Source organism: Nycticebus coucang, chromosome 6 (genome assembly GCF_027406575.1).
Source record: "Nycticebus coucang isolate mNycCou1 chromosome 6, mNycCou1.pri, whole genome shotgun sequence".
NCBI classification, from domain to species: Eukaryota; Metazoa; Chordata; class Mammalia; order Primates; family Lorisidae; genus Nycticebus; species Nycticebus coucang.
The window spans coordinates 53,650,903-53,667,259 of NC_069785.1; the positions used below are offsets into that span (position 1 = coordinate 53,650,903).

At 42.0% G+C, this 16,357-nt stretch overlaps 1 protein-coding gene across 2 annotated transcripts in view; it reads right to left on the reverse strand.

Annotated features, from left to right (window-relative positions):
* Window positions 1-16,357, reverse strand: part of LYSMD2 (LysM domain containing 2) — a 41,227-nt gene that overhangs the window by 15,659 nt on the left and 9,211 nt on the right. The window contains exon 2 of one of the 2 annotated variants that reach the window (XM_053593132.1): window positions 893-1,383. In XM_053593132.1, the coding sequence (XP_053449107.1) occupies window positions 893-1,165 (273 nt within the window). In that variant the 5' untranslated portion in view covers window positions 1,166-1,383. Of the gene's footprint in view, window positions 1-892; window positions 1,547-16,357 lie in introns of those variants that run through there. The other variant, XM_053593131.1, reaches the window with a different exon arrangement.

Below are 16,357 nucleotides of genomic sequence, written 5' to 3' on the forward strand. Positions count from 1 at the left end.
CAGCAAGGCTCTTGCTCTCAAAATGTTTAAATGACAGAAGGACCTGATAGGTAAGCCTACACCGGCTCAACTATGCAAAATAGATTACTCCGTCTCTGCTACTGGGTAAAAGGCCAGGAAGAGTTTCACTTTAAGATTTAAGAGAAAGATATAGATAAGATCATCTTTTCTTCTCCTTGTTGTTTAAGATGCTTCAGGAAAGAACACTGAAAAGTGATACAAAACTCAAATGCAAAAAGGCCACCACAGAGCTTAGAGTTAATTATAAGTAATTTTAATGAAACAATTTCCTCCTTTGGGTTTCCATGTTCTTCCAGGAGGTGTAATGCAACACACCCAATTCACACACACTTACAAACGCGTAATAAACACAACCTTCCAGCTCAGCGAGACCACAGTTCTTGGCTGCTGCTTAGCGACAGGTGTCACATTCACGGTTGCCAGTGAGCCCTGGGGTGTAATTTCACTTCTAAATAAAGAAGCATAATCGACAGAACCAGAACCATCCGGTAGGTACAAATGTACCATTTCTGACATCACAGAGCTTGTTTACATAGAGAATAAAATTCACCTCGGTCTGGCTTTGAGTAAATATACTGTAGTGTGACCGGGACTGCAAATCAGGTGAATATGGCTCCTGGTGGTGCCAAAGCCTTAGTCCTGTCTGGCCTTCCTCACGCGACAGATCGTGTCTGAGTCTGGGCAGGGCACCCGAGAACTCGATGCGGCTACCTGGGGAGGGAGCCCCAGCGGCCCGCCCCTCGGGCTGCTGGACCAGCCTCGGCGACCATTTCCGTGGCCAGCAGCGCGCGCGGCTGGGGTGGGACGCCGCCCTCCCCTCGGTGCCCCGGCCCCCGCACCCCTCCCCTCGGTCCCCCGGCGCCCCGCTCACCGTGACTCCGTACTTGAGCGCGATGCCCTGCAGCGTGTCGCCGGCGCGGACCCGGTGCTCTACATGGCGCTCCATGACGCCGGCGCCCAGAGGCGCCCGCACGCTGGCCGTGCTCCCGTACGAGCGGGTCTTGGTGCGGGCCAGGCTCAGCGACAGCTCGGCCTCCTCGGACTCGGAGCCGGAGCGCGAGCGCGGCGGGGGCGAGTGGGCCGCAGGGCGCGGGGCGCGGGAGCCGCCTTCCCGCAGGGACGGCGCGGGCGAGGAATCCGCCATGGGTCCTGCCGAGGCCGCCGGGTCGGGAGCCTGCCAAGGGGGCGGCGCCTCCTCCTCCTCCGCAGCCGCCGCCGCCTCTTCCTCCTCACCGGGGATGCGGCTGGCTGTTCCGCGGGGGCGGCGGGCGGGCGGTCGAGGCGCGGAGCTGCGGGCCCGGCATGGCGGGCACCTCCCTCCTCCGCGTCCTGCCGGCTCGGGCGCCCGCGCCACGCGCGAACCTGCGAGGGGGAGAGCGGAACGAGCTCCCGCAGCTGCCGGGCCGACTGCCGCGGCTCCTCCTCGGCGGCCTGTGCAAGGAAAGCCCTCCCCTCTGGGAAACCGGGGCGCGCTAAAGCCCGTGGCCGTGGGAGCTAAGAGAGGCCCATCCGTAGGCGCCCTGAGCTCCAGCTGGACCCGTAAGCCATGCCGACAGAACCTGGGCAGGCGAAAAGCCAAACCTTTGCTCTGCCGCCTTACTGCATCCCAGCAGGGGCCAGCTTGCTCAAACCTCCAAGCTCTGCCAATGCCAAGGCTACGTCTCTGCCCCCACCCCCAATGACCTCAAAGTCTGCGTCACAGAAAAATGTAATAGCATCAAACACACCCAGCTTCTCCAGCCCATCTCAACAGCCTGGAGGGTGAGTCTTTCAACATGACACCAGGAGGGACAGAGCTCCTGAGACCTCACGGGTGGACTTCAAATAACCCTCCAGTTGTCTGAGTTTTACTCGTCCTTAGTCCAGCGCTACCTTGAAAGCCTGACTGGACACAGTTCATTCTCCTGGCTCACTATCTGCATGTACCTTTTATTATTATTATTTTTTAATCAGTATCCTCATTGACACCCTGAAATCATAACTCACTCAGGTATTACCATTAAATCTACCAAAGACTCTTATTCGTACTCTTCATCTGAACATCCTCTCCCCTTGAACACCTCCTCCATAGACTGACTTGTACACAGGAGTGAGCGCATGTTAACTATTATCTCCTGCTTTGGTTTCTGTTGTACCTTGGACAACTCTCTAAGAAAGCAGGCCAGGACACTGGAAGCTCCATTCATTGGTTACCGTTTTAATATGTTGCAATGCTAGACAGAGACAAAGGAAATAGATTTGGGGTGACACACTCCAGGATGGGAGAGGAGCAAGTGGTCCCCACGTCACCTTCCCACTCAAAAATCCTGCAATGGCTCCCAGAGTACAATAACCTTAACGTAAACCCACACTGACATTTAAGCTATTATTTCTGTTTTTACTATTCATGTTCCGACCATACCCCATCTATATAACTCATTTTGTATGCTCCACAAGTTCCTGCCAAATAGAGCCACTTGAACTGGCCTCCTTGTTCTATTTTCATACCATGTATGCATTATTCCCTCTGCTTTTCTAATACCCTCTGTCTACGTTTTTTAAAATCTTTAATATCTGTCTTAAGGCTAGGCACAGTGGCTTGCACCTGTAATGCTAGCACTCTGGAAGGCCAAGGCAGGAGGACTGTTTGAGCTCAGGAGTTCAAAACCAGCCTGAGCAAGAGTGAGACCCTGTTTCTACTAAAAATTGAAAAATTAGCTGGGCGTTGTGGCAGGCATCTATAGGCCTAGCTACTCAGGAAGCTGAGGCAGAAGGATTGCTTGACCCTAGGAGACTGAGGTTGCTATGAGCCAGGCTGATGCCACTGTACTCTAGCCTGGGAAACAGAGTGAGACTCTGCGTCAAAAAATAAAAAATCTGTCTCAAATGTTTCTGCCTCATTCTTTCCAATTGTCCTTCTCTCCTACCTACCCAATTGTTATTGTTTCTCCTCTGAACCCCAAGTGTAGTTTGTACCTCTTGTTTAGTATTTTCCACACTGTGTTTTGTGTTTGAGTTGTCCAGGTACTTAACCTCCTCCACCAGATACATGCTTCGAGAGGCATATCTGGGTCTTACTCATCCTTTTAGCTCCAGCATTGCCTAGCTCGGTGAAACAAAAATTGTACATGATCACAAATAGTTGAATTGAGGTGTAGTAAAAAGATCCTGAAGGCTAAATTAGATCATTTAGCACAAGTCTGCAAAACAGGAACTTTTGGTGTCTATTCCAGGATCTAGGAGAGAGGATACTGACAATATTAGTAACTTTTGGGTATCTTCCCTCAAAGAGTTTACAATCTAGTGATGAGACAGCATATAACATGTTTCCTGCTAAGAAACATTACTGAAGGACTAGAAATTTTTATCTGAAGATTGAAGAACTGGGTTACAGGAAGTGTTAAGTGTTCATTAGAAAGGGTTCCATGTTACTTGGGGTAACGTTGCCAGCTATATTTCCTTTTTGGAGATTCGCAATGCATATCAGAATGCTGAAGGCTCTAGAAGGCCTGCAGGGAAGTAAGCTACTGGATTTTGCTTAACAGTGTATTTCCCAAACTCAATTAGTTATAGAACCTCTTTTTTCCTCAGAATTTCTACAGTTTGGTCTCATGCTGACGTAAAGGGGAAAGACAAGCCTCAAAAAGAAACCAGGAAGATAATTTTGAAAAGTCAGAGATTACCAAAAGACCAAAAAAGTAGGTGCCTAAAGAAAAGGGCAGAAAATGAGCCAATAGGAAAGAGTCTAGGTGATGATCACTTAATTACTTTACAGAATGTCCAAGGTGGCTGTAAAAGTGCAGGGGAAAAAGTTACCATGAAAAATTTATAGAGAGTTGAAAACCATCCCACTTCTCTCTCTCTCTTTTCTTTCTTTCTTTTCTTTTTTTTGAGACAAAGTCTCAAGCTGTCAGCCTGGTTAAAGTGCTGTAGCATCACAGCTCAAAGCAACCTCAAACTCTTGGGCTTAAGTGATTCTCCTGCCTCAGCCTCCCAAGTAGCTGGGGGTACAGGCGCCGGCCACAATGCCTGGCTATTTTTGTTGTTCTTGTTGTTGCAGTTATCATTGTTGTTTCAGCAGGCCCAGGCTGGGTTCAAACCCACCTCGGTATATGTGGCCAGCGTACTACCCACTGAACTACAGGTGCCACCCCACTTCTCCCTTATTAGGGCTAATTTCTATGCTATCCCGTTATTTTCAATTTCTCTAGCAATAAAGTATCCTAGACCATATAACATCTTCAAAATAGTTGTAATTGCTCTGCAACATAACGCCCACAATTCTCAGAATTTTCTCCATGATTCTTTTTGGTGATCTGCACTAGAGTTTCTTCTAATCCCCCAAATTAACCAATTTGAATTAATACTTACTTGATATTTTATAGTTAGGGTTTTCTTGAGTTTTTTTCCCCTAGATACCTGAGCTGTTTCCAGATATCCAAGTTCCTGTGAATTTTCTATTTCTCTCAAACTCAAAGAATAAAAGTTAATACTAAAATTTGTGGCTCATACTGAATTTTTGCTTTCCTTCTTGACCCAGAACTTCGAAGTTGCCTTTATGTGTATCTACCTACAATTTAGAGCAAACCTGACAATGGTAAAATACTAGTAACACTTGATTTGAGGAGAGAGGAAGAAAAGGAAGCTTCCTATTACTGCCTTTATTTAACATTGTTCTGGAGGTCCTTGCCAATGCGTTAAGAATCACTTTCTTAATTTCCTATTCTGATTATTCCTTGCTGGTGCAGAGACTTACAATTTATTGATGTGTGTGTTGATCTTGTGCCCTGAAAATGTGCTGAATTCTTTTATTACCTCTATTAGCTTTCTGTAGATTCTTTGGAATTATATATGTGTGTGTATGTATGTGTGTGTGTGTGTATAATTATGTCATCTGCAAGTAGAGATACTTTTCCAATATGTACACATTTTACTTCTTTTTCTAGTTTAACTAGAACTTACAGTAAAATGCTAAATAGCAGGGAAAGAGAACATTCTTGTCTCCTTTCTGATCTCAAGGAGACAACATTCAGTCTTTTTCTTCTTTTTATTTTTATGTATTCATTTATTTATTCATTTTTGAGACAGTCTCACTTTGTCAGCCTTGGTACAGTGCCATGGCGTCACAGCTCACAGCAACCTCAGACTCTTGGGCTTAAGCGATTCTCTTGCCTCAGCCTCCCAAGTAGGTGGGACCACAGGAACCTGCCACAATGCTTGGCTACCTTTAGAGACAGGGCTCTCACTCTTGATCAGGCTGGTCTCCAACCTGTGAGCTCAGGCAATCCACCTGCCTTGGCCTCCCAGAGAGCTAGGATTACAGGTGTGAGCCACTGCCACCACGCCCGGCCAAGATTAAGGTTTTAAAAAGGAAAAAAAGAGCCCGGGCATGGTGGTTCATGCCTGTAATCCTAGCCCTCTGGGAGGCCAAGGCAGACAGATTGCCTGAGCTCACAGGTTGGAGACCAACCTGAGCAAGAGTGAGGGCCCCACCTCTAAATATAGCCAGGCAGGTGGCAGACACCTGTAGTCCCAGCTACTTGGAAGCCTGAGGCAAGAGAATCGCTTGAGCCCAAGAGTCTGAGGTTGCTGTGAGCTGTGATGCCATAGCGCTCTACTGAGGGAACAAAGTGAGACTCTGTCTCAAAAAAGAAAAAAAAAAAAAACACAAAAAACTCTAATCCCATGACAAATTAGCAAGCAGTCTTTCATTATTGATTATAATGTTAGTTGTGAGTTCATAACTGCCCTTTATCATATTGAGAAGGTTCCCTTCTTTTCTATGTTTCTGAGCATTTTTATCATGAAACTGTGCTGGATTTTGTCAAATGTCTTCTGTATTGCGATGATGTTATAGCAGGGGTCCTCAAACTTTTTAAACGGGGCCAGTTCACTGTCCCTCAGACTGTTGGAGGGCTGAACTATAGTTTAAAAGAAAAACTATGAACAAATTCCTATGCACACTGCACGTATCTTATTTTGAAGTAAAAAAACAAAATGGGAACAAATACAATCAAACCGCCTCATGTGGCCCACGGGCCGTAGGACCTCTGGTAGGGTTTCTTTCTCTTTGTCTATCAATCTAATGCATTACACTTACTACTTTTTTTATGTTGAACAATCTGCATCCTGAGATAAATCCCACCTGGTCATAGTATATAATCCTTTTAATATGCTATTGAATTTGGTTTACTTACATTTTCTCAAGAATTTTTGCATCTATATTCATAAGGAATATTGATTTATAATTTTCTTTTCTTGTGCTCTTTGTCTGGGTTTGGTATGAGAATAATACTCGCTTCATAGACTGAATTAGGAAATATTCTCTCCTCTTCTATTTTTGGAAGGGTTTGAGAAGGATTCATGTTAATTCTTCTTTAAATCCTTCATAGAATTCACCAGTGAAACTATAATTTCTTTTTGTTGGGGGATTTTTTTAATTACTGATTCAATCTCTCTGCTTGGTACAGGTCACTAAGATTTTTCTTAGTCAGTTTGGATAATTTGTGTGTTTCTAGAAATGTGTTCAATTCATCTGGGTTGTCTAGGTTGCTGTATAATTATTCACAACATTCTCTCATAGTCCCTTTTATTTCTGTATGATTAGCTGTAATGTCCCCACTTGCATTTTGAATTTTAGTTACTTATGTCTTCTCTTTTTTTTGGTCAGTCTAGTGAAAAACTGTCCATTTTGTTGATCTTTTCAAAGAACTTGTGGTTTCATTGATCCTATTTTCTATTCTCTATTTTACTTATTTTCTCTTTAATCTTTGCTGTTTTCTTCCTTTGGTTAGTTTTTGCTTTTCTTTGTCTAGTTTATCAAGGTATAAAGATAGGTTATCTATTTGAGTTCTTTCTCTTTTGTTAATGTAGGTATTTACAACTATACATTTCCCTTGGAGCCCAGCCTTTGCTGCATCCCATGTTTTGATCTACTGTGTCCATAATACAGCATATTATATCATTGCATATCACAGAGCAGGGAAAATGAATGCACTACAGCTACCTGTAACTTCGTAGCTTTGTGAGAAACTGGCAAACTAACTTCCAAAGTGGTGGTACCATTTTGTGGCCCCGTGAGGAATGAATAATAGTTCCCATGGTGACACAACCTCTCCAGAATTTGGTGTGGTCAATGTTTTGAATTTTAGCCATTCTAATAGGTGCATTGTAGTATCACATTGTTGTTTTAATTTGCAGTACCCTAATGACAGATGATGTTTAACATCTTTTCATACACTTTTCTCCCATCTGTATGTAATTTTTGGTGTGCCTATTCAGATCTTTTGCTCCTTTAAAAAAAATTAGGCTAATTGGTTTCCTTTTATTGAGTTTGTAAGAGTTCTTTGTGTATTTTGGATAGGTCCTTTATCAGGTTTTCGTTCTCCAGTCTATGGCTTGCATTTTAATTCTTTCAATAAGGTCTTTATCTGAGCAGGAGGCTTTTTTAAAAACTTCAATAAAGTCTAACCTTAGGGGAGGGGGGACAAAGGGTTAGGTAAAATCCCTCCCAGTGAGTACACTGCATAGGTATATAGCACACTTCCTGTGTGAAGGGCACAACCACTACCCAGACTTTAACCTTACAAAACCTAATTGTATGTACCCCCGTATTAATCTGAAATTCAAAAAAAGAAAAATTTAACTTACCAATGTTTTCTTTTCTGGATCATGTTTTTGTTGTTGTATCTAAAAGTTATCACCAAATCCAAAGTCACCTAGATTTTCTCCTATATTATTTTCTAGAAGTTTTCTATTTTTGTATTTTACATTTAATTCTGTGATGAATCCATCTTGAGTTAATTTTTGTTAACAGTATAAATCCTGTGTTTAAATTCATTGTTTTTGCATGTGGACATACAATTGTTTCAGCACTGTTTTTTGAAAAGATGATCTTCTCTCTTTTGAGAAACTGAATTGCCTTTGCACCTTAGGAAAAAAATCAGTTGACTATTAACATATTTGTGAGACTGTTCCTTGTGTCTGTTCTTTCACCAATACCACACTATCTTGATTACTGCAGCTTCATTCTGAATTTTTTTTTTTTTTTTTTTTTTTTTGCGGTTTTTGGCCAGGGCTGGGTTTGAACCCACCACCTCTAGCATATGGGGCTGGCGCCCTGCCTTTGAGCCACAGGCGCCGCCCTTCATTCTGAATCTTAAAGTTGAGTAGTCATAATCTTCAGTGCACAAGTCTTCTACTTCTTGGCTAAATTAAGTCTATGCTCAGGTTATTTCATTTCTTTGACTTTGTTCTTTTTGTTCTTTTGTTCTTTTTCAATATTATGTTGGTATTTCTAAGTATTTTGCCTTTCCATGTAAACTATGGAATCAGTTTGTCAATAGCCACAAAATAACTTGCTGGCATTTTAATTGGGATTGCACTGAATCAATAGATTTAGTTTTAAAATATTGACATCCAATAATATTAAGTGTTCCTATCCATGAACATGGAATATCTCTCCATTTATTCATATCTTCCTTGATTTCTTTCATCAGTTTTGATTTCCTCATACAGATATCATACATTTACCTAATATTTCTTTCTTTCCTTTTTTTTTTTTTTTTTGTAGACAGAGTCTCACTTTATGGCCCTTGGTAGAGTGCCGTGGCATCACACAGCTCGCAGCAACCTCCAGCTCCTGGGCTTAAGAGATTCTCTTGCCTCAGCCTCCCGAGTAGCTGGGACTACAGGTGCCCGCCACAGCACCCGGCTATTTTTTTGTTGCAGTTTGGCCGGGGCTGGCTTTGAACCCGCCACCCTCGGCATATGGGGCCGGCGCCCTACTCACTGAGCCACAGGCGCCGCCCTCTTTCCTTTTTTTTTTAGTTGCGAATTTTTTTTTCTTTTTTTGCAGTTTTTGGCCTGGGCTGGGCTTGAACCCACCAGCTCTGACATATGGGACCGGCACCCTACTCCTTTGAGCCAAAGGCGCCGCCCTTTAGTTGCTAATATTAATGGTGTTGTTTTTAATTTTAAATTCCAATTACAGGAAAGTAAATGTCTTTTCTATATTAACCTTGTGTCCTAAAACCTTGCTATAACAAGCTATTCATTCCAGGAATGTAGGTTTTGTTTTAGTTTTAGGGTTTTGGGGGGACAATTCTTTGGGATTTTATACATAGCCAATCATGTTATCTATGAACAAAGACAGTTTTATTTCTTCCTACTCAATCTGTACATTCCTCTTTCCACTTTACTGTCTTATTGCATTAGTTAAGACTTCCAGTATGACACTGAATGGAAGTGGTGGCAAAGAACATCCTCACCTTGTTTCTGATCCTAGGGGGACAGCATCTAGCTTCTCACAAATTCAATATAATGTTGACTGTAAATTTTTTTATAGATGTTCTTACAAATTAAGGAAATACCCCTCTAATTCCAGTTTGGTGAGAGTTTTTATTTTTTGTTTTTTGGGGTAGACAGTCACTCTCTGTTGCCCTGGGTAGAGTGCCGTTACATCATAGCTCACAGCAACCTCAAACTCTTGGGCTCAAGTGACTCTCTTACCTCAGCCTCCCTAGTAGCTGGGACTACAGGCACTCAACACAAGGCCCAGCTAGTTCTTTTCTACCTTTTTTTTATTATTAAATCATAGCTGTGTACATTAATGCGATCATGGGGCACCATACACTGGTTTTATAGACCGTTTCATACATTTTCATCACACTGATTAACATAGCCTTCCTGGAATTTTCTTAGTTATTGTGTTAAGACATTTACATTCTACATTTACTAAGTTTCACATTTACCCTTGTAAGATGCACCGCAGATGTAATCCCACCAATCACCCTCCCTCCGCCCACCTCTCCCCTCCCTCCCCTCCCTTTCCACCTTCCCCCTATTCTTAGGTTGTAACTGGGTTATAGCTTTCATATGAAAGCCATAAATTAGTTTCATAGTAGGGCTGAGTACGTTGAATACTTTTTCTTCCATTCTTGAGATACTTTACTAAGAAGAATATGTTCCAGCTCCATCCATGTAAACATGAAAGAGGTAAAGTCTCCATCTTTCTTTAAGGCTGCATAATATTCCATGTTGTATACATACCACAATTCATTACTCCATTCATAGATCCATGGGCACTTGGGCTTTTTCCATGACTTAGCAATTATGAATTGGGCTGCAATAAACATTCTGGTACAAATATCTTTGTTATGATGTGATTTTTGGTCTTCTGGGTATATGCCTAATAGAGGAATTATAGGATTGAATGGCAGATCTATTTTTAGATCTCTAAGAGTTCTCCAAACATCTTTCCAAAAGGAATGTATTAATTTGCATTCCCACCAGCAGTGTAGAAGTGTTCCCTTTTCTCCACATCCATGCCAACATCTCTGGTCTTGGGATTATGTGATATGGGCTAATCTTACCGGAGTTAGATGATATCTCAAAGTAGTTTCAATTTGTGTTTCTCTGATGATTAAAGATGATGAGCATTTTTTCATATGTGTGTAGGCCGTGTGCCTGTCTTCTTCAGAGAAGTTTCTCTTCAAGTCCTTTGCCCAGCCTGCGATGGGATCACTTGTTTTTTTCTTGCTTATACGTTTGAGTTCTCTGTGGATTCTGGCTATTAAACCTTTGTCGGAGACATAATCTCCAAATATCTTCTCCCATTCGGAGGGCTGTCTGCTTGCTTTACTTACTGTGTTCTTGGCTCTACAGAAGCTTTTTAGTTTGATCAAGTCCCAGTAGTGTATTTTTGAAGCTGCTTCAACTGCCCTGGGGGGGTCCTCCTCATAAAATACTCGCCCACACCAATTTCTTCAAGGGTTTTCCCTGCATTCTCCTCTAGTATTTTTATAGTTTCATGTCTTAAGTTTAAATCTTTAATCCAGTGAGAGTCTATCTTAGTTAATGGTGAAAGGTGTGGGTCCAGTTTCAGTCTTCTACAGGTTGCCAGCCAGTTCACCCAGCACCATTTGTTAAATAGGGAATCTTTTCCCCACTGAATGTTTTTAATTGGCTTGTCAAAGATCAAATAACGGTAAGTAGCTGGATTCATCTCTTGGTTGTCTATTCTGTTCCAGACATCTACTTCTCTGTTTTTGTGCCAGTACCATGCTGTTTTGATTACTATCGATTTATAGTATAGTCTGAGGTCTGGTAGCATGATTCCTCTTGCTTTGTTTTTATTTCTGAGTAATGTCTTGGCTATTCAAGGTTTTTTCTGATTCCATATAAAACAAAGTATTTTTTTTTCAAGATCTTTAAAGTATGACAGTGAAGCTTTAATGGGGATTACATTAAAATTGCATATTGCTTTGGGTAGTATGGACATTTTAACAATGTTGATTCTTCCCAGCCATGAGCATGGTATGTTTTTCCATTTGTTAACATTTTCAGCTATTTCTTTTCTTAGAGTTTCATAGTTCTCTTTATAGAGATCTTTCACGTCTTTTGTTAGATAAACTCCCAAATATTTCATCTTCTTTGGCACTACTGTGAATGGAATAGAGTCCTTAACTGTTTTTTCAGCTTGACTATTGTTGGTATATACAAAGGCTACCGATTTATAAATGTTGATTTTGTAACCTGAGACGCTACTGTATTCCTTGATCACTTCTAAGAGTTTTGTAGTGGAATCCCTGGTGTTTTCCAGATATACAATCATATCATCTGCAAAGAGCGAAAGTTTGATCTCTTCTGACCCTCTATGGATACCCTTGATTGCCTTTTCTTCCCTAATTCCAGTGGCTAAAACTTCCATTACAATGTTAAAGAGCAGTGGAGACAATGGGCAGCCTTGTCTGGTTCCTGATCTGAGTGGAAATGATTTCAATTTAACTCCATTCAATACGATATTGGCTGTGGGTTTGCTGTAGATGGCCTCTATCAGTTTAAAAAATGTCCCTTCTATACCAATTTTCTTAAGTGTTCTGATCATGAAGGGATGCTGGATATTATCAAAAGCTTTTTCTGCATCAATTGAGAGAATCATATGGTCTTTGTTTTTTAATTTGTTTATGTGCTGAATTATACTTCTAGATTTACGTATATTGAACCAGCCTTGAAACTCTGGGATAAAACCAACTTGGCCATGATGTATAATTTGTTTGATGTGTTGCTGGATTCTGTTTGTTAGGATCTTGTTGAATATTTTTGCATCTATATTCATTAGTGATATTGGTCTATAATTTTCTTTTCTTGTTGGGTCTTTTCCTGGTTTGGGGATCAGGGTGATGTTTGCTTCATAGAATGTGTTGGGTAGTCTTCCTTCTTTTTCTACCTTTTGGAACAGGTTGAGAAATACAGGTACTAATTCCTCTTTAAAGTTTTGGTAGAATTCTGACGTGAAGCCATCTAGTCCTGGGCTTTACTTTTTAGGGAGATTTTGTATGGTTGATTCTATTTCAGAACTTGATATGGGCTTGTTCAACATTTCCACTTGATTCTGGCTAAGTCTTGGAAGGTGATGTGCTTCCAAGTATTGGTCAATTTCCTTCAGATTTTCATATTTCTGAGAAAAAAGTTTCTTTGTAATATTCATTAAGGATTTTTTTAATTTCTGAGGAGTCTGTTATTATTTCATCTTTGTTGTTTCTGATTGATGAGATTAGAGATTTTACTCTTTTTTCCTGGTTAGGTTAGCCAAAGGTTTATCTATTTTATTGACCTTTTCAAAAAACCAACTTTTTCATTTATTGATCTGTTGTATAATTCTTTTGTTTTCAATTTCATTTAATTCTGCTCTAATTTTGGTTATTTCTTTGCTTCTACTGTGTTTGCGGTTGGAATGTTCTTCCTTTTTTTTTTTTTTTTTTTTTGTAGAGACAGAGTCTCACTCTATGGCCCTCGGTAGAGTGCCGTGGCCTCACACAGCTCACAGCAACCTCCAACTCCTGGGCTTAAGCGATTCTCTTGCCTCAGCCTCCCGAGTAGCTGGGACTACTATGCCCGCCACAACGCCCGGCTATTTTTTGGTTGCAGTTTGGCCGGGGCTGGGTTTGAACCCACCACCCTCGGCATATGGGGCCGGCGCCCTACTGACTGAGCCACAGGCACCGCCCGGAATGTTCTTCCTTTTCCAGTTGCTTGAGATGTCCCATTAAGTTGTTAAGTTCCTCCCTTTCCATTCTCTTGAGGAAGGCTTGCAGTGCTATAAATTTCCCTCTCAGGAGTGCCTTTGTGGTATCCCAGAGGTTCTGATAATTCGTGTCTTCATTGTCATTTTGTTCCAAAAATTTGGCAATTTCCTTCTTAATCTCATCTATCACCCAGCTATCATTCAGCATAAGGTTATTTAACTTACATGTTTTTGTATGCGTATGCAGATTCCTGTTGTTACTGAGCTCAACTTTTATTCCATGGTGGTGCAAGAAGATGCAAGGAATAATTTCTATTCCTTTAAATTTACTGAGATTAGACTTGTGACCTAAGATATGATCGATTTTGGAGTATGTTTCGTGCGCTGATGAGAAGTATGTGTATTCAGTTTTGTTGGCATGAAATGTTCTGCAGATGTCTGCTAAATCCAAATGTTGGATGGTTAGGTTTAAACCTAAAATTTCTTTGCTCAGCTTCTTTTTGGAGGATCTATCCAGCACTGCTAAAGGGGTGTTAAAATCTCCAACTATTATGGACCTGGAGGAAATCAAGTTGTTCATGTCTGTTAGAGTTTCTCTTATAAATTGAAGGTGCATTCTGGTTGGGTGCATAGATATTAATAATTGAAATCTCATCATATTGAGTATTACCCTTAACAAATATGAAGTGACCGTTCTTATCCTTCCTTACTTTTGTTGGTTTAAAGCCTATTGTATCTGCAAATAAAATTGCAACACCTGCTTTTTTCTGATTACCATTTGCCTGAAATATGGATAACCATCCTTTCACCCTGAGTCTATATTTGTCTTTTAAGGTAAGATGTGACTCTTGTATGCAACAAATATCTGGCCTGAGTTTTTGTATCCAGTCAGCTAACCTATGCCTCTTTAGAGGACAGTTGAAGCCGTTCACATTAATGAAGACTATTGATAAGTCTGGTAAATTTTTGGGTATTGAGTTTTTCGAAAGTCCAGTGGACATTTTTAATCCTTTCGCCAGTGTGGAAGTTGGAGTTTGATCAAAAGTTTCTGAGTGAATTTACTTTTTTGGTAGAGGATTGGGTTGGTTGTTATGGAAGATAGGTCTGAGAATATCCTGAAGAGCTGGTTTGGTTATGGCAAATTTCTTCAACATGTGAATGTCATTAAAGTATTTAATTTCTCCATCATAAATGAAACTCAGTTTAGCTGGATATAGGATCTGGGGTTGAAAGTTGTTTTGCTTTAGGAGATCAAAAGTCGATGACCACCCTCTTCTGGCTTGAAAAGTTTAGTCGAGAGATCTGCAGTCATTCTAATATTCTTCCCTTTGTAGGTAATGGATTTCTTACATTAGATGCTTTCAGAATTTTCTCCTTCATATTAACTGTAGTGGAGTTAATTATGATATGCCTGGGGGATGTCTTATTGGGATTGAGTTGTGCTGAGGTTCTGAAACTGTCTGCTATCTGAATTTCAGAATCTCTTGGCATGTCTGGAAAATTCTCTTTCTTAATTTCATGGAGAAGGGCCTTCTGTGCCTTGCGAGGCTACTTCATCACTTTCAGGGATTGCAATGAGGCAGATATTAGCCTTCTTATTATTATCCCGGAGCTCTCTGAGAGAATGATCCATTTTTGCTCTCCATTTCTCTTCTTCTTCGAGAGTTTGGGAGCATTCAAAAGCTTTGTCTTCAATGTCAGAAATCCTTTTTTCTGCTTGCTCCACTCTGTTACTGAGGATTCTACTGTATTTTTCAGATCTTTGAAGGCTACAAATTTTTGCTTCAGTGCGTCAAAATCTTTGGTGGTTTTGTCTTTAAATTCGTTAAATTCTTGAGACAACTTTTGAATTTCTCCTCAAATTTCTAATTCCAACTTTTGAATTGCTCCTCGAATTTCTAATTCCAAATTTTCCTCCATTTGGTTAATCTTGTAAGCCATCCAAATTCTGAATTTGATTTCTGTCATCTCGGCCAGCTGTTTATGAATAGGATCTTCAGTTACATCTGCCATATCTTTCCTTGCGGGGAGGGGGCGATCTATTCTGGTTATTCATGTTACCAGAGTTTTTCTGCTGAGCCCGCCCCATGATTGTTTTACACCGTTTGATTTTTCCCCTGGAACTTTGTTGGGGACCTGTACAGTGCTATGGCCTGATAAACTGGGGACCTGTTTGGTGTGGTGGGGCTAAGTGGTTCTTTCTTGTTTTCAGCTGGTCTCTGTTCGACCCTAGTGAAACAGTTACTCTGGGTTGAAGTCTCAGCTGTGGAGAAATACCAGCAATTAAGTCACCCCGCCCCCCCATAGGCAACAATTGGAAAAGGAAAATCAAACCTTCCTACAACCACACACCCAGGGCACCACCTGAATAGTCCTCGGGCAATTGGCTCGGTTCAAAAGGTCCAAATCAATTGTCTCAGTCAGTACCTGTCTCAGGTGGGAGAGTTTAAAAGGTCTCTGGCAACTGGATCACAGGGTTCTGGGTGACTATTCAGATATAGCTTGCTCTGGTGTTCTGTGCAGTCAGGAGGACCCACCCAGCAAATAGATTAGTCTGAGAAGGTTGATACCTCCTTCCCCACCTTGCACCTCTGTCACACCTAGTCACTGATAGCCCCACAGGGCTATGAACCAGTTGCCTGTAGTGAACAGATACTCCAGGGGTTTGCACCTGCCTGAATCACAAGAAAATCTATTTCTGCTCAGCCAGGCCGCTGCGCTCTGTCTCTATCTAGCAGGGGGAGGTGAGGCCTGACAACCTTGGGAGCTTGATGGAGGCTGGGGGGGGTGTTCACTCAGTTCCAACCTCGCCCCTGATTCATGTTACTGACAGAACAGAACAGAACAGCTTTGCGGGAATTTGTTTCTGTCCCTGCTAAATTCCCCTGCAGAAGAGAAGCTGTTTTGAGTTCCCAGAGCCTGCGCCTCAGGCCCTGTCTTTACTCCTGCAGGTTTGTATTCGGTTACCTGTCAGTTCTAGCCTCCTGTCTTCCTTTGTCTATAGGCTGACGATCTCCTGAGGGCTGGGTGTGTCTTAGGCTCAGTAAAGCAGTCCTCTGGTTCAGCCCCGCCCTGGGAACTTCCCATCTGCGCATATGTTTCTAGTCCCCCGCGCTCCACCCAGGCCGGTACCGCCTCAGGGAAACCCTTTATTTCCAGGGCCTGTGTTTCTGTCCCAGATCTGTTCCATGGTGGTTGCCACCTGAGTAGACACCTGGCCTCCTCTGGTTGCCCACGGAGACAGGTGGTGTGACTTTGGAATATCCGGGAGTGAGCCCTATTGTTGCCAAAAGAGGACTGCTGCTCTGTGCCTTGTGGCACTGCCACTCC